The sequence below is a fragment of the Periplaneta americana genome, chromosome 6 (genome assembly GCF_040183065.1).
Source record: "Periplaneta americana isolate PAMFEO1 chromosome 6, P.americana_PAMFEO1_priV1, whole genome shotgun sequence".
Lineage (NCBI taxonomy): Eukaryota > Metazoa > Arthropoda > Insecta > Blattodea > Blattidae > Periplaneta > Periplaneta americana.
The window spans coordinates 137,884,372-137,907,776 of NC_091122.1; the positions used below are offsets into that span (position 1 = coordinate 137,884,372).

Genomic DNA, 23,405 nt, shown 5'->3' on the forward strand with positions numbered 1-23,405 from the left:
TAAGAGGACATCAGTCATTTCTCATAACAATGTACCCTTACCAAATACTCTTACCAATTCCATCACACTAAATAACCCAATAGTTGATACAGCATCATTAAATAACCAAGTAAAAAAAGAATTGGACGTGATATCCGAAAAGCAGAAGAACACCTTAGCTAATCTTGCACTTGTGTGCATGTATGTGCCGTTACTCCACACCTGGATGTCCAAAACTGTCTAGTTACATTGGCCGTAATTCTTTCCAGCAAATGAACGCCAGACTAGCATTTCAGCTGTAGTGCGAGTTTGTAAATATCGATACATTTTTAGAGCCATAAACTGTGATCTGTTCCAGGAAAGAATTCACAAGGTGAAAGGAATGACCTTGCAGATACTGAACTCAAAGACTCCCTCCTCTGCCCTGTACAAAGGATTCTAGCATTACACGATTTTAGAAAATATATTACATTTAATTGGCAATACAAAGAAGACGTTTGCCTGAGAAAGAATCCTTGAATTATTTATAGAATGACAATTCAGTGCTCTCACGGAATATATTAATTCTTGTGGGATAGCAGATTTAAATATATTCTGACAGAAAAAATTTAACCAGGATCCTCTAGAGTGACATTTCGGAATTAGAAAATGATTATCTTGTGATGGTACCATAGACCAGGGGTCGTCAGCACAGAGCACGCTGGGGCTAGTCTCTCTTACCCGCGGAAAACGCAGTGCACTGCACTAGGGTGCACTCCGTAGATGCTAGCGGGTATGCTCTCTATTTCTTCCTGTTGCACGACAGTGCACATGGAACAGCACCTTGTACCCATTGCACATTTCAGTGAGTGCTGACGACCACTGCCGTAGACTGTCTACATCTGAACATTTTTCAGTCTATGTGCCGGTTAAAAAATGTGCTGTATGAAGTGATGATTGTGAACTCCTAATTGAATCCAAGCATCTAGCTTCTACTTCAAGTGTTAAATGTACATGTTTAACTATTAATTATTTTATTTTAATAATAGCACTTCAGTAGTAATTAACGTAAAAGTTATTTCAGTAACACAAGTACAGTATAATGCTGCTTTGTATGCACAGCTTAATCTGGTTTACAATTATAATATACCTCTTTTTGGTTTCAGTTAAAAATAAGGATAATATTTTATCTAAATATCAGTTCGAAACTGATTGCAATTATTTGCTTCTTATTTAAGATAGATTTGGTTCATAATTCTTTATTACTGACACAATTTCTCAGCCCTTTCTGTCACACAGTCCTCCTTCACATCTGCGGATTTCCCCCCAAACACAGTTGAAAACAATAGAGTATGTTCCCCTGAAACATTCTAGCCAATCGTTGGACACCTTAAAATCCACATTATTCTTAAATTCTCTGGTATCTCTCTAGCATTTTGTTACGTTGTTTACATTTAAATGCTTGTCTTGTTCTGTCACACAACTTTATGTGCTTGATGTATGTCTTCAAGATGAATATACGGCAATGCAGTGAGTACCTCACTATTGCACAACCATGCTGTACTCTCTCATGACTGACTACAGATGGGAAGAGTGAAGAGTGTCACAATTTCATGGAGGGGAATGCAAGTGATTGCTTGAAGTTCGGGCTGAGCAATATTTCGGAACTTTTAAATTGCCCATACTATATATTACTTTGGTTTAGCTTATATCTTTCAAACCAGTATAAGGGCCATGTAAACAGGACATGTTCAACTGTTTGTGATATGGAAACAGTGCAGATATTGTTGAAATTTACCATATCAGGTAAAAACTGTGTCAGGATAAAATTTGGCACTAGTGTTTTGCATCTGATCCTTTCGTGTTTGACAGGAAGAAACATTTCTCTAGTTAGTGATCCTTTTGCACTGTTCTGTCATTGCTTGTTCCAATCTTGTAGTAGAGCATATTTAGAGACGGTTAAGTGAGATATGGTCCACTTTGCAATATGTCCTCTCTACGAAAATGTCCAACCTTTAGAAATGTCCACATAGAAAATTCGTCCATTCCATAAAAATGTCCTTACCTGAAAAAGTCCACTGTCAGCAAATCCTCTTCTTAAAAATGTCTGCAAATAAATTCGTCCATTTCCCTAAAATGTCCGACAAGGAAAACTGCAAGGAAAGTGCCGAGAAATTGATTGTAATTTCAATTATGTTATACATATTACATATGTAATACAAAAGCTACATCTGTTGTTCATCTTGAGGGTCACTATATAATTTCATATGGTATGAAGTCGCTCTAAGATATCGACAAATTTCACTCCTATCTTTGCAATCTGGTAATTACCGACAATGTTGATTATTCTCGTTTGATTATTGATATACCGTTTATTTACCGGCCGCTTAATATTTGTATGCCCACCAGGAACCTGGGTTACTAAATCTTGTATTTCCGGTTGCTGTTGTTGCAAATGGCTAATGAATCGCCAAACGTTCACGTGATGTGCTACCACAAGTCGTTGGAATTGAGAGTGGAATCCTTCAACTACATTATTCGTACGCTGTCTGCCACTAATTCATAGACATTCCATTTCTCAGGAGAAAATATATGGGGAACTGCTTGCCTTCGCCCTTTTGCCGGATGACCAGTAATATATGTAATTTCAATGTAAGATGCTAAGTCCAAGATATCGTCCACAAATCATTCATTCAATAAATCCCAAACAAATTGCAAGTCATTTAGCGGAATAAACGGCAGTCCCATAATTTCCTGTATTTGGTTTCTTACTTCAGAGTTTTCAATATCCAAATATTGTGCCCTCAGACCCCTGTTGACTACATTTCTCCATATTGCTTGATTGAAGTGGAAAAGACACCCATTCACTACTGCCTGAGGGAATGCCGGTCGACAAGCATTCAGTGCTATAGCAATGAAACACTATTGTTATTCCCAACAGATTATTACAGTTAGTAACTCATCTCTATTGAGCAACTTTGTATCTTGGACCTTTTTGTATGGACCTTTCGTATGATGGAGCTTTTCATATGATGGGCTTTATAAAATGGTGGACCACATAGATGTTGGGCTTTTTCACTCCATGGACAAATTGTATGTAGGACTTTAAATGTTGGACTATTTAGCTTGTGGACATTTTTTTGTGGACCTTTTGTACTTCTGGGCATTTTGTTATGGACCTTATAACCTGGAAGCTTAGAGACAATTCCTACAGCCCACCCATTAGACTGTCCCTTTGGAACTGTACATTTGTCAGTCCTTTTCATTATTTGTTCTTTGTGCATTTCACTGTTTTATAATGCCTTGAACTCTTTATTTGTTAATAGATATGTAACAAATGTGGGGAAGGAGGTGCAAATGTGGGCTGTGTCCGGAGAGGTTGTGAGTGGCGTTTGCACTATGGCTGTGCAAGAGAGCAGGGTTGGGATCTGGACGAAGAGTCATATATTGCCCGCTGTGCTCAGCACAAGGTAAGCTATTCAAGAGTTGCTTCAGTGAAGTAAACAATAGTTTTATTTTATCAAGAAAGTGAACTCTGTAAACGTGTACCGTACTTGCTTGAATTAAGACGTACATGTATATGTTCATTTTATGATACTGGATCCATACAAAGAATATACTAGAATGTAACATAATATTATGAAACACGTCAGAACATTTGTGCAAAAATATTATTTCTTACAGATACACATATTTTATGTTTTGAGAAGGCCCTTGGAAACTTGTATATAACGCTTAATTTCTTAGAGTATTGTTGTTATGTTAATAGTTTATGAGACCCATATTGTCTCTTGTACTGAGAAACTGTCTTGTGAGCCAAAAGTTTTTTGGACTAATGGTAAAGTGATACAACCATGTCATCTGTTTATAAAGTAACTAGCAAAAGATAAAAGGGCATAGGCATGATTACATCTTGAGACAAGGATTTATTTTTCTCTTTGAAACAACTAGGCCTACTCAGCATGCTACCAAATCAATATCCAAATTTATTGTGCTTTGCTTTCAAAGCAGCTGGATTATGACTTAACAGCATATTTCCTTCTGTACCAAGGTTATGAAGGCATGGAAACTTAATCTTCTTGTTCTGTTATGTCTTCTTGGCGAGTATGCAGGTTACATTTACTCTTACCTCAGAAAATTATTACTAGGTTGTTCTCTTCATTTGTACATGAAGTCCAATGATATTTCCACGTGTTAGGCTACCTTCCATTCCATGAACTGTTTTCCTACTCTCTTTTCAAGACATGTTGCACTTCATCTTTAATTTTGATGACATTAAAGCATATTCCATAAAACTGACCATTGACATCATGAAATTAAATCACAAGGAGCCAGATGTGAGTCATTTGCTGTTAAGAAAACACTACCATTTTTTTTTTCCTACAGGAAACTTTTGAAATGACGAAGCATATGAACTTGAGCACGTTGCATGAAATAACAGAAATAAAGAATTAGTAGAAAAGATGTATATACCTACTAACATAATTAACATACAGTCAGAATAAATGTAATGAATTGAAGTGTGAGGGCATGAAGATTGTAGTTCCCATAAATGTAATGAATTATGTTCTTTATTTTCTTGCATTGTCTTCGTTCTTTTAGAATACCTAAATTGTGTTAGTGTATTCACTTAAAACTTTTCTCCAAAATGATAGTAAAATTTCTAGTCAGATTTAGCATGAAGATAGTTACTGTATTATGAATTAGTTCATATTTCGTATTACTCCTTCAGTTACTGAAGGAAAAATTTTAAAAATTGTTTTGTGGTATGTATAATTAACATTGTCACTCCATTCATTTAAAATTTTGACTGTCTTTTTTATAGGCTTTTACGATAATCTTAATTGGATGTATTCTCAGTTACTGTATTTGAACGTTTTTGTGATTCCCAACAATATTTCGATAATTTTAAATTTTATATATTAATCATTTTGAAGTTTTCATTTTAACATACTACACTTTGCTTGTGGTGTTGATATCATGAGAGTCTTACTCACACTATTCCAAGGTTTCTTAATTAGTGGAGAGCCCCAGTATAAATTTATGCCCATTCTTTTCATAACCTGTGGTACGGTTTGCACTTACAGTTACAATATTTGTACTCATTTACTCATTTTGAGTATGATTTGATTTATCAGCATGTTTAGTCAAATAATCATAGCATTTTTATTCCTCACATCTGTTTAAAATGAAGTGCTAAATGTACTACATATTCATATTTATTTTTCAAAGATAAAGTTGATGTTGAAGTAAGCAGATATCTATTAGCTCCGATTTATAATAAATAACAATTATACTGTATACTCGAACTCTAGGTAATGAAATAGTAAGCTGATGTATTTATACATATAGACTTGCCGATCAGTATTTCACACATTTGGCAGCATTTGTCTGCAGAGTCAGTAAGTAGCAGAATTTTCCAAAGATTCTTAAAAGTTTTTTACATTTTTATACTTTGTTTAAAATAGCTGACAACTTCGAACATAGTTCTTAATGTTAAGTAGGACACTAAAATTTTGATACTGCATTAAATATTGCCACAAATTACAAAATGTATACAGAAGTACTTACTTAAAATGAGTCTTTGAAAAATAAATATGTCACACAGGTAATTATGAAATAATGATTACAAAATTGTCATTGTGGTGATGAAACCATGGTATGGGACATTTTTATTATCAAGTTTAATTTAATTTTACTAGATGCTGGATCTGTAATGCCTTTCGAGTCTATATTAAGACAAATGTAATTCGTGTTACATATTGGGTGTTACAAATACAGACGTGTCACATAGAGTTGCACATTTCCATGTTGTTTTGTCAAAAATAAATAAAAGCAAAGTAATTTTAAAATAGCAAAACCTTGGTTTGAACTACACCTTTCCTTCTCCCTCTCCAGACAAAATACTTCTAATGTACGCAATTTTTCTCATGCATAAGTGCTGTCTGTGTGCAACATTTGTATTAATAAATAAATGTTGATAAATGTATGTTTAAATTATGGTAACTTGTGATTGCATTTCATGGTGTTTGGCCTTATACACGGTTATAGATGGAAACATCAGTGCAAAAGGAAAAATACTCCGTGCCACATTGAACACTGTGAAGTCTTAAATCATTATAGTTCACATCTATTTTTCACTAATAGCTATTTTACATTTTTATTAATGCACAATGTTGAATTTCGGAGATTGTTTCTATAATGGGGTACACAACAGCTTTTCAGTTTAAGGAATGCTAGAAAATTATGTTTATAACAGTATACATTTACATTTAGGTAGTTGTCAACACTTAAAAGTAACTTTCAGCACTTTCTTCTCATAGCATATTACAAAATCAAATCATAGTCTCATATTTTTTATACTTTTGATTGTATTTATTTTTATACAGTATTTCTCGCGAAGGTGAAGTTAAATTTGTGTGGCAGTGTTGGATGTGTCGGTAAATAAAAGAAGGCAAATCAGTAATAAAAGTTATAGTTGTAAAGTTAAGTTTTTGGAGTCGTTTGCAGACAGTAGAACTTGTATAATAGGAAAATATTTATTTTCATCTGATTATCTCAGAATACTTTCCTTTCCAGTATTGTAGTTTACAGGAAATTGCAAAAACTTATTTGCATACTTATCATATACTTTTAGAAAGAGGAAAGAAATGTGCCAATTTCTACCATGTGAAATTAGCAAGCTGCGTTTTCTCGAATTATTGTAATAAATCTAAGACAATTAAGCAATGTTTTATGTAAATTATGAGAGGAAAAGTTCTAATCTATGCACATTCGCATAGTGATCAAACAGTTGTTCTTTAAGTCAGTTTGTAATCATTGGCGTTTCATTACAATGTAATGTGTTAATTTGTTCCGTAAGTTGCTCTATGATACTCAATAGTGTACTTTTTTAATAGTGTCTCTTCAGTTGATATATTATTTGTTTATTTTATATTATTCGAAATTGTCTTTCAGAATTATATCTGTCCTTCCATATAGTTATGAATATTGCATTATTAAAGAGAGAAATGTAGCATTAATGTAAGACTGCAAATGTATTTGCACAGTAATGAACTAATGAGACAGAGTAAAATAATTTGCAGCTTTGTAAAATTGTTTGATTCTAATCTTTTATAAATTTAAACCTATGTCTGATGGCTTTATAAGTCACTTGTATGGGTTCAAATTCTTTGTAATGTTTTGCATGATTTGTTTCGCCATATTTTGATAATGCAATATATTATGTAAAATGTATTAACACTGCTAAAGCATATACATAATGTGTAGGATTCAGGAATGATCAATTAAATTGAAGAAAAGGTGCCTTACTAATTATTTAAACAGAATGTGAGACATTAAAACATTGGCGTTTCATTAATGAGGTGCCAGATTACACTCTGATTTCTCAATGATATTGTAAAAATAAATTCTCAGAGTTATGTACTTGAATGTAGATTTGCTGTTGAACTGAGGATACTCTTCTACAGATTTTCTTTGAACAATTGAAATAACCATTTTACATCTGTGGACAGATGGCTCTTACATGGTAAATAGATATGCCCTTTTCTGAACACTATTTAGAAAGGAATATGAAAAATAAAACTGATTTAAAAGATGACAAAAAGAAAATATCGATATATATTGATAAAACTGAATATTGACTAACAGTTGCTAAGAATTCTAGGAAAGACCTGGGTAGGTAAGAAAATAAAGATTAATCCAAGATACAAAAACTAAAAGTATTGCTTGATTCAGAAATTCAAAGAACTAAGAAGGTTCCAGGAGTGCTCTTATATACTGAGGTAATATTATAAGGGCTAGTTTAGTAGTTATCAGACTTCATTTTCCATTTACTAAATAACAGGACATTCTATGGAGAATTTTGTTGCAACAGAATATTCCATTTATTTATGCCCAGATTCCTTTTTCTCTCCCGATCCTCAAAAAAATTTACATTTTATTTTTTTTTAAATTTGCCCTTCATTAATTCGGATATGACATTTGATTAAATACCATAAATTCGATACAGTTTTTAATAAGCCTGCATTCAACTTTCAGCTGTATGTCATTCTTTAGTATGTTCAATTAGTTGCTTGAATGCTTATTGTGAAAAGTGGTTTTATTTTTGTGTTTTTTGGTATTCAGTATAATTTAATTTATTTTGTATTCTGTAAAGTATTCCACTATTTGATCATCAGAAAAAGGGTTTTTTTTAATTACTAGATATGTGGATGACTATTAGTTTATATTTTATTAGATGGTTATAATAATAAAGTTACTAATTTTACCTAAACAAAAATTAAAATTAGATTAAGAATGACTTAAATTTGTAAATACCTCAAGTATTTGTAGTAATTCATAAATTGATATGTATGCAAGTACCCAAAAATATATGGAAATATTTTTCTTGCATCTCTTTTCTGTCTTTGTATGAAATAAGCATGTATGTGTTAATGTTGGTTTAATCTATGTCGCACTTTGACGTATGTATATGTATACGTGTGTCTATACATACTTGCATACTGTACATGTATACAATGTGCGTGCTTGTGTATGTATAAAAATACACAAATCCTGTCTTTCAGAAGGGGGTCTTTTCTTCCGAGGAAGCCATCCTACCAACATAATGTTGAATTCGGAGAAGATTGGCATTACTTGTTCTTTATCTGGAAAAATATAGCAGTCAGTACCTGTGACAAGTGTAGAACATTCAGTAACTTAGATCTTGTGATGATTATTACTTCTTATCATGTTCATCCTACACTGCAGTCTTCATATGTGAACTACTCTGTCAGAGTTAGAGCAAGCATAAGGCCTTTTACATAAGGAAGAAGGAAGAATGTTCAAAAGTTGAATTCCAGATTTTGAAAGACATACATGAAGTGTATTATAATTAAAACAGACCTACGGAAATGTTTTACATTAATAATCTTTATTTTTTAAATCGAACTTGATCTTAATAAGTTGTCAGATTTCTGTGTGAAATTGTTCTCTTTTTTTCTACTGTGCTTGTGACTTATCAGTGAAGAATTTAGTGGGTGATTGTTCTTTGACGTAACGTGTGTGAGTTCATGAATTTTGGTGAGAATCCACAGCTTACTTGGGAGAAGCTTCAGAATGCGGCACATGCTGTAATAGTTATGTGTAAATAAGTGATTATACTCAGCTACTCCCATTAATTTAACATTTCTGCCCACAACACAGTACCTTTGGATTCTTAAATTGGTTGTGACTGTTTTGAACATGTTAGAAGTCCAATTTCCTTCCCTGGAAACCCTCTTGTAAAAAAATCTTCATTGTCCTTGAAATGAAACAACAAAGGAATGACTGAGAGACCTGCTTGTGAGGTAGGTTTTGTTTTCGTAATGCAAAATACAATATGTTATCTCTTGGTGTAATCTTGCACCAGATACCATTCTTTCATTATAACATAACTGTGATTGTTTCCTGGATATCTTTATGTTGAGCAGGGAATATGTTTCACCTATTGTTTAGTACCATTACCATATTGTAGATGGTAGAAGGTGTAAACAATGGGTCCATGACGTGAGGCAGAATGTTAGTCACACATCAAAACACAATGAAGATTTGTAAATGTAGAAGTCACTGTCTGCAGTTATTGAAATTAATTAAAAATTTATTCGTATTGTTTTAGATATTTTTAAGAGTTCGTTTAATTAAGGAGGGTTAACCTGCATCCTGAGTTAAATAGTTTTGTTCATATGGCACAAATTTACAAAGTAATGTAACCTACAGCTCTACCAATTCTTTACATTTCATGTTCCATATCAAATGCCATAGTACCAATTCCCATCATACCAAGCCACTCATTAGAAACAAAATGTATTGTAAATTCAGTGTTCATTGTTAAAACAAATCACTGTGTACAAACAAGAGGAATGATCATGAAAACAAGAAGGCTGTGTTTGTCGAGCCAAATGACTTTCGAATGTGTTGAACTCTTATTACAAAAAAAGTTTATATTTCTGATTGGAAAAGAAGAGACCTAGGTTAGGTATGGATTATAAGTTCATATAGCTATTATAATCTACAAAGCAAAACTCACTGTAAATATTTACCACAAATTGCATACTTTTAGTAGGGAACAGTTGGCTTTCTTGTATGTAGTCATTTCTAGCAGACATTCATTGTTGGTCATATCCTAGATCTTGTTTTCTATCAAACTTGTGTTTTTGTTTACAGATTTAGGCTAAGGCACACAATATGAACTGAGGTGTTTTACGTTATCTGGATAAACATAAAGTGTACTTTTTTCATGCTGTCTGTTTGACTGGTAGGAAAGTCTTTGGAAAATGGGGAGCAGGGTTAGTCCCATGTTCCTCCAAGGTCCATTTAAAACTGTTTCTTAATATGTCTGATTATGAGAGGTATACCATTATCCTACATTAATGTACTTTTTTTCCCCCCCTCCCTGTTTCTCATCTTTTAACAGACTTTATGAATAAATTGTACGAAATAAATAAAAAAATATTGGCCAAGAGTGAACATGAAGTACTGCTTATTTTCTATTTCCAAAGTAAAGGAGAATGATGTCTTTTTCCTACAACTCCACCCCATTTAAAAAGCAGCATTCTGTTTCTTGTTTTATTTATTGACGCCTTATCCTTCGACCTCGGAAAATATAGACTTCCCACCATCCAGATTAGTTGTACTAAATATATTAGCCATTTCCCATTAATTAAATTATATTTTGCATAGCTTTATATGAAGACACTATTTTGCCAATTATTGTCATTCCATTAAAGCATCAGCAGATGCAGTTTAGCATTTGAAATGTTTAAAATTAAGAACTTTTCAACTGTTAGCCTTTGGCGTCTGCACGTCATCTGTGACAAATTTAGTAATTACGAGAATATTTATTTTGTGAAGTTGGTAGCCATTATGCAGTTTTGCTTCTGCTGCCATCTAGTTCGAGGATTACAATTTCGCCTGCGATTGTAGCTCTAGCTAATGGAATAATACTGTACCATAACGTTTACATGTAGAAATTTAATGTTATGGTCAGTTGTCAAACTGTGCTTGAGGATGTTGGAAGTAGATTGTGCAGTGAATTATTATTTATCGTGTTTACCTGCAATAATTTGTTAATTGTGATTTTGGGAATGACGGATCGTTACAGATGACGTTTGGACGTCATGGGAAGGACTAGAAGGAGATTATCACTGAGCCTGTGGATGTTATTTTTGTGTGTCATGGGTGCTATGTCAACAGTACGTGAAATTCATGGTGAGTAGATTGCCCTATACATCCACATCACTGGTACTTACGCAAGAACCTCGCGCCAAGTTTCGAAAGGCGTAGTGAACAGAGACCGTGAGAAGTTGTAGGTAAACGTATTATTGGGTTCTCACCCAAGGAATGAGCGATGTTTAGGTAATGTAATAAACGACAAATGTGAAACTAATATTTCACGGTTTTTGCGGTACAGATAAAAACTGCATACATTCAAATATAACTGCAGTTATAGTTCTGTTACAGACTTGATGTTGTGTATGTCAGCCAACTGATTACCATGTTATTGCACCTGTATGTTACTGAATAATACACTGTGTGGGTGAAAGTTTTGAAGTTCAAGCTGGAAGTGGAAGTTTGGCGTTTCCAGAGCTGAAGCTATAGTGTGTCAGTTCGTGAAAATGGCAGATTTAATAAATATTGTATTGTGTTGTACTGTGTTCGCCAAATTTGTCGATTTTATGTATCAAATTTGAATCTGGCTTTAATCATTGATAAGTAGGCCTACATATGTAGCATGACTCTCGAGTACCGGTAATATTATGTTATGTGGGTAAAGCAGCATTATAATTTTGTAGGGGATTATCAATCGTAGGGTATATAGAAAGATTTCTGTAGGCTAAAGAAAACTCGTAACAGCTTCACTGAGCCACGGTAATAATAATAATAATAATAATAATAATAATGGTTTATTTAACCTGGCAGAGTAATCGTTTTAGCATAAATTTAGTCCAGAGAAAATCCATTTCGGCTAAGTTACAGTGATCCACGGTAGTCCTATAAAAGATTAATGTTTTCCTTAGACCCAAAATACAATACAAAAAATGAAGTAAAAGTTATTTTTCCGTGAATTAAATATGTGATAAAACGGCTATGTACGCATTATGGTGTACCATCGTAAATCGCCATAGCATAGCCGAAACTCAGAGGGCACGCATAGGCGAACAAATTCTGGAAAATTAAAAGATAAAATTAACTCAACAATTTCTCAAGAGCAGAAGTGTGGCAACGTTTTTTAGTTCGTGTTCGGATTTTAGCTTATGGTATTGTTTTTTTTTTCTTCTTTTTAATAATTATTGATAAAAGCGCAAATAGCCATAGTTGCTGACTCGTCCTTTTAAACCCTATTATCTATCGAGAGCAGAATAGATCTAAACGAGTTAACGTATCATTTTAATGAATTGTAGCGGCGACGTAATGTGTGAAGTCAGTGAAGTGTTAATTCGATTAACGTCAAATAGACCACTGCCTCTGAAAACGTAATCTACTTTGCCGAAATAGACATTTTTACGCTATCGGTTCGCATAAATGTGTGCCAAGTGCCAATCTGTGTAAGTATTTATGTAAAGTTTTCTATTTGAAAGATATTTCAGTTTTTAATTCTGTTCGCAGTATGTGGAACCCGAATCACGTTAAGTGAAGTGAGTAGACATTAGACACACACAACACTTCGTGCAAATATATTGTTATTAATTAACAATTTCGTGTCACTAACAGTGAAGAAAAATCGTTGCTCTCGCAGTTTTGCAATTAATAACGTTTTTTATTAACCTAGAATTTTAAAATAAATTTTAATGCTTTTGGAATGAGAAAGAATTTGTACATTTCACGTGCATATTTTACGGATGTATAACTGAATATAAACAAAATGTTTAATAGCTTGCAATTGAAGTTCATACAGACAGACGTCATACGAAAGTCTGTTTTCGAATTTCAGGGTTGCCACAAAAGTATATTCTTTTCCTAGTTCCAAAATTTATTTTTGAATTATTGCGATACTTTATCTATGCATCGACTAACTGATACAGGTAGTAATAAAGTGCGTGTTAATAACAGATGAACTCCCCAATATTCACGCCATGAAAACTTTGCAAAGTAACCATGAAGACGTAACATCACGTCGAAACGGGGCCGTCTGTCCTTTCTTTTTTTAACGTGTGACTAAACAATTTTATGTTTTTAACAAACGAAGTGTTAACGTGAACTATAATCAATGAAAGTAACCATATTTTCTGAGATAGGCCATAGGTGAAAGGATGATTAACTCACGTTAGCTGTTTTATTACCACTATTAAATGCAACTGTGTACAATTTGTTCAAATTTCCAGCCTTTATTTTTTTATTTTTCTGGTGTCCTGAGTCACGACCTCGCCGGGCGAAGAGTGATTGTGGAGTGGGGGGGGGACAGGAGAGTCGCAGGGGGGGGGGAAACCTCAGCACTCGCATTGTTCATCACAAATTCCACCCTGAAGTAGACGGGGATCCGAACTCGGTTTGCCACGGTGGAAGGCAAGTTAGCAACTCGATCACGAACATTTTCACTCAACTCTGAAAGGAACCCAGCACTTAACGGCAAAAATGAATGGACCGACTCTTGGTCGATAGAAATCCACCACTTAACAGCAAAAAAGAATGGACCGACTCTTGGTCGATAGAAATACTAAGTTCTATCGCGCGGTTCACTCGTGTAAACATACTGCACTTCAAGGGCATTGCCGTGGTGTCTCTTCATTGAAACTAGTCCGTCTACAATTTAGCTAATCTTAGAGCTATGTGTGGCTCAGTGGTAAGATATCTGACATCCCTCCCAGAAGCTGTGAGTTCGCCTCCCGGTACGGTAAAATTATTATTATTTTTTTTTTTTTAGTTTTTAATTAATGTATTAGTTTAAATGTGAAATAGCATTTGTTAATAAACTTCGTTATGCCTGCCTTGTAAAAATATTATTGCCCATCACCTGTGGGCTATTAATAAGTGAGACCTGGCCTGTGTAAACAAAAATACTTGTTTCACATCCAAAAAAAAATCGGATGCATATCAAACATAAATAAATAAACAAAAAACAAATAATTTGTTAATATATTAACAAAAAAGGGCCTGTGGTGAGGACTAGTATTTCGTCTACAAACCACCTGCGTCAACAACTACCCTCATTCTACGTGGCATGAAGTCCACAAGATTATGGAACAGGTCTAAATTCATGGCCACCTTCTCCCACGCATCTAGAAGTCTGTCCCACAATTCGTCAGCTGTCCGAACGGGTGGTTGTTCTGCCCAATTAGAGCGTAGTATCCGTTTGACTGTAGCCCACAAATTTTCAATCATGTCGACATCAGGCCTCCTCGTAAACCATCTTTGAATCTGGTTGGCACTGTGTACCGGGTGATTATCTTGCTGGAAGAAAAGTATTCCTTCTAGATATCAATTTCGGGCGAAAGGGATTATTATATTTGCCAAAATGTGTTCGTAGACTTCTGCCGTAAACCGACCGTAGATGCGCTCCAGAAGTCCTGCCTCATCGTATGACATCCACCCCCAGCACGCGACGCTCACGCGTCCCGACCTGTTAAGTCATCTCACGAAGCGTTCATAGTATCGGTAGCCATCCTTACGATAAACTAGGACAGGGCCATCGTTGCTACTGGAGACAATTACCTCGTCGGAGAAAATGACATTTCTCCAATCGAAGTCCTGTCGGAGAGTAGCATACGCTAGAAGGTCCACGGCATGCTCCATCGTCAAATGTTCTGTCCTCACAGCTCGACGATACCGTATGCCACACTCTCTAAAACGTCTCCTCACGTGTGTGGGGAACCTGGAAAGTTGGACGCCATCTTGAGTTGAGAGGCAGTTCTAAAGGGGTGGTTCTCAACTTCTCTCAATAACATGGCGTCCTCTTCCCTTGTAGAGATGCGCGGCCTACCAGGAATGGGACGATTCACAACTTCACCATATTCAATAAAAAAATTAATCCCACTGCTTAGCAGTTGACAGTGGGACTCCAATCTCTCTGGCCGCTATCGACGCAGAATAACCTACGCGAATGGAGAATGCTGAGTTTGCAGTGAAAGACCTGCCCTTAGGCAGAACACTATGAATGAATGAACGAAGCAGTTCTTCAAATGCGCGTTCGAAACGCCACTAACGAGCGACTAGTGGCGCTGCTAAGTGGCCTCGTCTGAAGGGGTCCTGAAGTCACACAGAAAAAGTGTGCACTCAATGCTGGGTCTTTGACGGCTTGTCAACCCACTTGAGGTATGTGGATAAAAAAGGGAATAATTGAGCCGGGGTCTGGTAGAGTTCCTGGGTAGAGCGTTGACGCGCTCAACCAAAGTTTCCGCGTTCAATACCCGGCCCCGGAATAATTTTTTCCTTGAAATTATTCAATAGGCCTACTTGTTTTACACGTGAACATTGTAACTGTACACAATCTATGTATGTACACATCTATAAATAAATAGTGAAAATTACAAAATTATTTACACAGACGACTTGCTTTACGTGTTCTTACACATTACAACGAGTGACTTCAAACATTTTAAATGTTGCAAAAGAAAATTTTTTCCTTTCAGATCAAATACGTTTTCTTCTTTCCTAATGAAGTTCTCGCTATCAAACTCGTCTGTAGTGATCAGTGTTTGTAGTTTGCCGTATACGAGAGCCGTTCTTAATTTAATTTTATTCTAACAACCACTGACGTCACCTAGCGCTCAAGATTTAGCTACAATGAAATGTCTACTTTGAAGTGGAGCTATGGAGTAAGAAAATTTTTATTTCACAAAAATCACGAATAAATCGAATTAGAGAGATTTATTCCAGAAGATCTGTGTAACATACAATTTCAAATTGCGAGAAAAACTAAACATAGAGACTAACAAATGAGCACACTAGAACAATACGAAATATACAGACACACAAAAACACATCCAAATGAAATTCTCAACACAACTCTATTTCAGAACACACACACTCCTTGACTCCACATTACACTACACAAACACACCCCCACAGGAAACAAAACAAAAGGCGCCAAGACCAGCAACAACCAGTTCTGAAGATGGCCAATTGCAGACCGAAACATGTAACAAGGTAATATAAAATTTAACGCGTGAAAGACACACAATACGTTTTCCGAATATAATATTGTTAGGTACATCACTATATTTGTTTTGATATTGTTCAAAACCTAGCCCGATAGAGTAAAACTGAAACCAGATTTGAATTTAGGGCATTCATATTATATATCCAGGTGGAAAAATAAAAAAAGCATGACAATTTTTTTTTGTACACTAATTATTCTTCCTCTGACACATATCGTCAAGTGAGATGTACTGCCTCATAATAGATGTGTGTATATCGGCTAGAACCTCTATCAGAGGTATCTCAAACCATTGAGAGTTTTAAATATTGTGAGGGCATTCTCAATTTCTCTCAGTAAGACCAATTCGTGACAGGAGAGACGCAACCATTTTCGTCCCGACTATTTTGGCATATGACAGTTAAAAGCAATAGGAATTGAAAATTACTCTGACTTTTTTTTTCTCACTAACGGTTTGATCGGTAATTCCAGTTCGTGGTGCGAACAGCCCATTAGGGCGAAGACCGACCAGCTGCTGACTGAGCAACATCTGGGTGACATTTCTTCATAATTTTACAAAAACAGTTACTATTTTTTTAGTAGGTTATTTTACGACGCTTTATCAGCATCTTAGGCTATTTAGCGTCTGAACGAGATGAAGGTGATAATACAGGTGAAATGAGTCCGGGATTCAGCACCGATAGTTACCCAGCATTTGCTCATAATAGGTTGAGGGAAAACCCCTGAAAAAACTCAACCAGGTAACTTGCCCCAACCGGGAATTGAACCCGGGCCACCTGGTTTCGCGGCAGACGCGCTAACCGTTACTCCACAGGTGTGGACGCTGTTACTATTAATGCAGTGTTTTTCGTCGTATGTGTTCTGTCTATACATTAATAACCATTGCAATAGACTGTGCTAATAGTACCGGTTTGATGATATACCTCTATACTCCAATTAAGGATAATTCACATAGCCTAAATTATATTGTAAGTTCTCTCGCATGTATGGCATGAGCACAAGAAAAAAAATATTCTGTAAATAAGAATATAACTTCCAGAGCAATGGTATTTTTATTTATTTAGTCATGCATTCATTGATTCACTTATAAATGTATTTGAGGATTTGAAGAATAATTCCATTCTATCGGATTTTGTTATTGTAATTATTAGTCGATATTAGGCCTATAGTTGTCAGATGTCAATATTTAGCTGTTTGAAGTGAAGAAACTACATTCTGTTGATGCTGTTTCTGCTGGGAACACTTCCCTTACAAACACAACAGCTTGCAGCTTCCTCACTCACACTAGATGGAGAAAGTTTCTGTTTCTTAATCCGTGTATAATAGCTATGTTAAAGGAGAGATTTTTTCATACATCTTCATATTGATGTTAGTCACACACGTTCCTGCAAGAGCTGCACACCACTGCAACTAACTCATAACATTTTTGTACTGTGAACACCCGCCAAACCTGACATTTTAGTATAAGCTTACGGAGTGAAAGATATACGAAAACATCAATTATTTTATGTAGATTACTTACGCTTGAGAAAGTAAAAGTTCGACACTACTTCAGTCCGAGATTAACTATTGAGCCGCAAAGAAACCATTTAATGTAATGTTATACTTCTTTACGAGATAATCATTGTCCATTAGTCACTTCACAGCTATCGAATACGAAATGTTGTAATACAGTCAATTCTAATTATGAATTTGTAATGCTTATTTCTCACAATCGACATTTAACGAAGATTGAGAATTATGATATAACCGTTGAAGGTAATGAAATTAGTGAGTCATGTGAAATATAAAATCGTAGTATCATTTTAGTAGAACCTACTATAGTCTTAAGTGAATAGTCAAGAGACTGCAGTTCGCATTCCACTTCCGTCTGTTGCCTCATATTATGTCGCAAGTAATTTTTTCAAGAAATTAATGTAATTTTCCCATGTGAGTATAATCTACTAGAAGATCTTACTATCTTGGAATCGTTTTGCTCACCATACTGCGTTCGTAATATAATTTCTTGTTAGCCATTGCTACTTGTCTCCTATAGACCTATATTTTCCTTTCTCATAATAGTGACCGGAAATCGACGATGGTTACATTCCTTATATTGTTGAAGTTATGAAAACAAGCTCATCTTCTGTTTTTAGACGTCGGTATGCAGAACATCTGAGTTCTGATGTACAGTGGCGTAGCGTCAATGTAAGCTAAAAAGCTCAGCTTACCCAGTTAATAATAATTTCGTAATAAACCTGCAGTTTATGAACAATATTATTTATTAATTTTAATACAATTTATATTTGCGCGTTAAATATTGTGATGCGGCAGCTCAGGATGATTTGTGATGCAGCAGTAAACATGAAGCCTATACACACCAGTTTCCAATCCTCTCCACTGAATTACAAACAGGCTGCTTTCTTTCACGCATTCTTCTGTGTAACCTACCCCGCAGATTTTCCATCCCTTTCTACAAACTACCCTGGTCGCAAGGCTCGCAAAAAAAAAACTAGCTTTGACATTGAAAAAAAAAAAAAAAGAAATAGTTTCTGAATTATCCCTTTCGTGAGTTGTGTTCAGTTGAAGTGTTAGTGTCAAAGAGTTTGTAATATATAAGTATTACAAACTCTTTGGTTAGTGTGCATTGTGGCTAATATAATAAATAATGAGTGAAATAACAGTTCCTGACACTAATTTACTTGAATTTTTCAGGACAATTCCATTATCAAGACTGACTTACGAAAAAAAAAAGTGTAATTTAAAAAACAAACGCTGTCAAATCAAAAAGGGGTAATGAGGGTTATTTTGTGAAATACAGCACAAAGTAACAATTAATATCCAATTTATTTAAACTACTAGTAGTCAGTGGATAGGACGAAGGACATAGTAACTGTTACTTTGCGCTGTATTTTACTGAATTTTTACTTTACACTACTTTTGCTTTGAACGGCTCAATTATACAAATACTGTATCTATTGACCGTTAATATTGTAATTTCTCTAAATATAACATGAAGTAAGCTAATGTTATAGGTATACGTGTCTATTTGTTAGAGATATTATGTGTAAACCGTGAAATCATATTTTACTACGTACCATTTGAGGTCATGCCTTATTGGTGTTACGAGTTTTCAACCAATCTTCGGACTGCTGACTTGACATTGACTACTATTTATTTTAAGACTATATTTTTGTAATACGTTTTCTCATATGTACATGCAGGATGCGAATTAAGATTTCTGATGAGGGGGAGATAGAATCCTAAATAGAGAATACCATACATAAAATTATTATTATCCTCATTCGATACGGCTCAATGCTTGGTCGCACTGAGTTATTTGTCTTGCATCTTGATCATAATAATAATGAAAATAGTAACTAATGCACAATACATTCTTAGATGAATGTTACAACAGTACCCGAATTTTCATGCGATTTATTAGGCCTGCAGCTTAAAATATATATTATGGCTTTTAAGGAACCCGGAAGTTCATTGCAGCCCTCACATAAGCCCGCCATCGGTCCCTATTCTGAGCAAGATTAATCCAGTTTCTACAATCATATCCCACCTGCCTCAAATCCAATTTATAATTATATCCATGAGCAGGTTAAAGATAAGATGTGTAATTCCTAAGTTTTTTATTGTTGTCAGCTTGTCGGTGATGATAATACATAAATATTATTTTCTTTGCTTTGTTTATACGTTACACAGTATATTCGTATTACAACAATTATATTTTGTGAGGGGGGGGGATAGAAGTTATCCCAGGCAGGGATGTTAATATGAATTTATGAGAGGGGATAACTTTCCAACAGGGGGGGGGATCCCCCCATCCCCCATTAATTCGCACCCTGTATACATGAAAGAACATGAGTTAGCTTCCCCTGCTCAAAATTTTATGCTACGCCACTGCTGATGTACTCGTATTGCGAAAAGTTATCATTGCAGACTGTCCTCTTGGATACCAGAAACTACGAAGATGAATCAATGAATTTGCGACAGAGAAAGTTAGAAGAAAAGTAGTCATGCAAATGAGATTAGATTACATAGAACATAAAATTAGAAATATTAACATTCTGTAGAGAGAACATACCAGATGTGGAGAGGATGATGAGCGGTCCATTTATTCTGTGGTAAACCAGCACTTTAAATCTATCCTGTATAAAATTCATAATATATTGATCCATCATTCATGTAATTTAATAAAGGAGCTGTATAATTTAATTAGCATTCCTTCAACTTTAGATAGACTAAGTTAACTTTGACGAATATTATGACGAATAATATAGGGCATGTCATAATACGTTTCTGCGCATTCAATCAGGAGGTTGTGCCAGAGTGAATTGTAATGGTAGGAAGAGTAAATATCTCACGTCTTCATGTTAATTTTATAAACAGTGCGCTCACTAGAACTAGTACCCAGCTGCCGAAGCCGTTAGCCCAGTAAAATTGCAGTGTATTATAGCCCCTTTGCTTAAATTGATGTTTTACTCTGCTGCTTTTAACCTATACCTCATCGGGTAAAAACTGATTGTGGTGGCAGAGGAATATCTGGGAGCTCTACTCTGAAAGCCTGTATCATTGACGGTGCCTTAACGAAAACTTTTTTCACCGTAGAAATTAATTTATTGACCCTAGAAAATTCTACCCTTACTTGTTCTGCTACACGATTCATATACCATGGGCAAGACATGTCGGATGTAACATAAAAGGATAGGACACGCTGAGCAACGCCATTAGAGCAACCATGTATGCCGTGGCACCAACATTATTTTTCGTCAACATTATTTGGATATAGTACTTTCCGTCCATTGTTGACATATTATTGTGCAATTGTTTTCTGGTTTGCCTTAGGAAGTTGCTTTCTGCATATCAGGTAAGCTCATGATGGCGCATCTGGATTCAGTTTGCCGACAACTAAATTCACAATGTATCGACCAAGATCGTCAGTCGTTTCGCCAACTGATATCCAGATATGCGAGTGTCCAATATCTTGTCGAATTCTGTACATAGCGCTATTGTAGGTTGTATCTAAGTAATTTTTGCGCACTCTTGACTCAGAAGGGACTAATTAGTAGCAGTATTTTTCAAGAAACTGTTTCAGTGTTGGATTTTTTAGTTTCCAGAATGGAATGTTAGCTGCCACAACGGAATGGCATGTCACTAATGGTTTGGTAGCATCATGAAGGCGACTGTCCGCAACAGTGTACTTAGGCAAGTCTCATAAGACCAATGCTTTTTTCTTAAGCTGGAATCCTCTCAAAACCTACCTTGTCCACTTTTTCAAATTTTCAGGTATTTAAGAAAAACTGTTTACCATATTTTCTGTTGAATCTCACCAAAGGATTGTGTTATTTTGAAAGATATAATATTAAAAACAAGTATTCCGAAATGAAAATGAGGGTAATACCAATAATATAGACACGAGATATAAATTAAATTTGGAGAAGGAAACTTTTGGAATGGGCTATTGGATAACGCAACATTTGGAATCAGTGGCGTATGAAAATTTTGTCAAGAGAGGGGGTCATTATTAAAATTTGTGTACAATTTACATTATCGGTGTTTAAAATTATGGTCGCCCTCGGTAGCGTAGTTGGTATAGCGCTGGCCTTCTATGCTCGAGATTGCGGGTTCGATCCCTGCCGAGGCCGATGGCAATTAAGTGTGTTTAAATGCGACAGGCTCATGTCAGTAGATTTACTGGCATGTAAAAGAACTCCTGCGGGACAAAATTCCGACACACCGTCGACGCTGATATAACCTCTGCAGTTGCGAGCGTCGTTAAATGAACCATAATTTCATTTCATTTAAAATTATGTGTATTAATGTGTGTTGTTATTATTATTATTATTATTATTATTATTATTATTATTATCATTTTGTATTCCACAGATAATGGAGAAAAAATGGGAGTATAAGGATACAGTGCATCAGTTATTCATAGATTTCAAAAAGGCATATGACTCGGTTAAGAGAGAAGTTTTATATGATATTATTATTGAATTTGGTATTCCTAAGAAACTAGTTTGATTAATTAAAATGTGTCTCAGTGAAACGTACAGCAGAGTTCGTATAGGTCAGTATCTGTCAGATGCGTTTCCAATTCACTGTGGGCTAAAGCAAGGAGATGCACTATCACCTTTACTTTTTAACTTTGCTCTAGAGTATGCCATTAGGAAAGTCCAGGATAACAGAGAGGGTTTGGAACTGAACGGGTTACATCAGCTGCTTGTCTATGCGGATGACGTGAATATGTTAGGAAAAAATCCACAAACGATTAGGAAAAACACGGGAATTTTACTGGAAGCAAGTAAAGAAGTAAATCCCGATAAGACAAAGTATATGAATATGTCTCGTGACGAGAATATTGTACGAAATGGAAATATAAAAATTGGAAATTTATCTTTTGAAGAGGTGGAGAAGTTCAAATAACTGGGAGCAACAGTAACAAATATAAATGATACTCGGGAGGAAATTAAACACAGAATAAATATGGGAAATGCCTGTTATTATTCGGTTGAGAAACTTTTATCATCCAGTCTGCTGTCGAAAAATCTGAAAGTTAGAATTTATAAAACAGTTATATTACCGGTTGTTCTGTATGGTTGTGAAACTTGGACTCTCACTTTGAGAGAGGAACATAGGTTAAGGGTGTTTGAGAATAAGGTTCTTAGGAAAATATTTGGGGCTAAGAGGGATGAAGTTACAGGAGAATGGAGAAAGTTGCACAACACAGAACTGCACGCATTGTATTCTTCACCTGACATAATTAGGAACGTTAAATCCAGACGTTTGAGATGGGCAGGACATGTAGCACGTATGGGCGAATCCAGAAATGTATATAGAGTGTTAGTTGGGAGGCCGCAGGGAAAAAGACCTTTAGGGAGGCCGAAACGTAGATGGGAAGATAATATTAAAATGGATTTGAGGGAGGTGGGATATGATGATAGAGACTGGATTAATCTTGCACAGGATAGGGACCAATGGCGGGCTTATGTGAGGGCGGCAATGAACCTCCGGGTTCCTTAAAAGCCAGTAAGTAAGTATTATTATTATTATTATTATTATTATTATTATTATTATTATTATTATTATTATTATTATTAGCTGAGTTTTCACAAAGGGATGTGACACTAGTTCCTGGAAGAACATTCTCGACATCATCACGTTGCGGCTGCGAAGGAACATTTGCCAGTGTGAATTTTTCACTAACCTCGCGAGAATCACTACACGACTTTTCGATAAAAAGTTGTGAAATTGAGCTTAAATGCGATCGCTTATACATATCAAAGAACCCGGAACGATAATGTGAAGTTTATATTAAAAATATGAACTGTCAAATGCACAC

General features: G+C 35.3%; 2 protein-coding genes across 3 annotated transcripts in view; both read left to right on the plus strand.

The window, feature by feature from the left end:
• The window catches only part of LOC138701786 (uncharacterized protein CG5098-like), a 68,992-nt gene extending 58,546 nt beyond the window's left edge, over positions 1-10,446 (plus strand). For both annotated transcript variants that reach the window (XM_069829044.1, XM_069829046.1), the window contains exons 8-9: positions 3,285-3,428; positions 8,526-10,446. In XM_069829044.1, coding sequence (XP_069685145.1) covers positions 3,285-3,428; positions 8,526-8,567 — 186 coding nt within the window. In that variant the 3' untranslated portion in view covers positions 8,568-10,446. The remainder of the gene's footprint in view (positions 1-3,284; positions 3,429-8,525) is intronic.
• A 484-nt stretch (positions 10,447-10,930) lies between these two features.
• T48 (FU domain-containing protein T48) overlaps positions 10,931-23,405 on the plus strand; it is a 66,713-nt gene continuing 54,238 nt past the window's right edge. Inside the window, exon 1 of the mRNA XM_069829048.1 lies at positions 10,931-11,187. Coding sequence (XP_069685149.1) covers positions 11,097-11,187 — 91 coding nt within the window. The 5' untranslated portion in view covers positions 10,931-11,096. The remainder of the gene's footprint in view (positions 11,188-23,405) is intronic.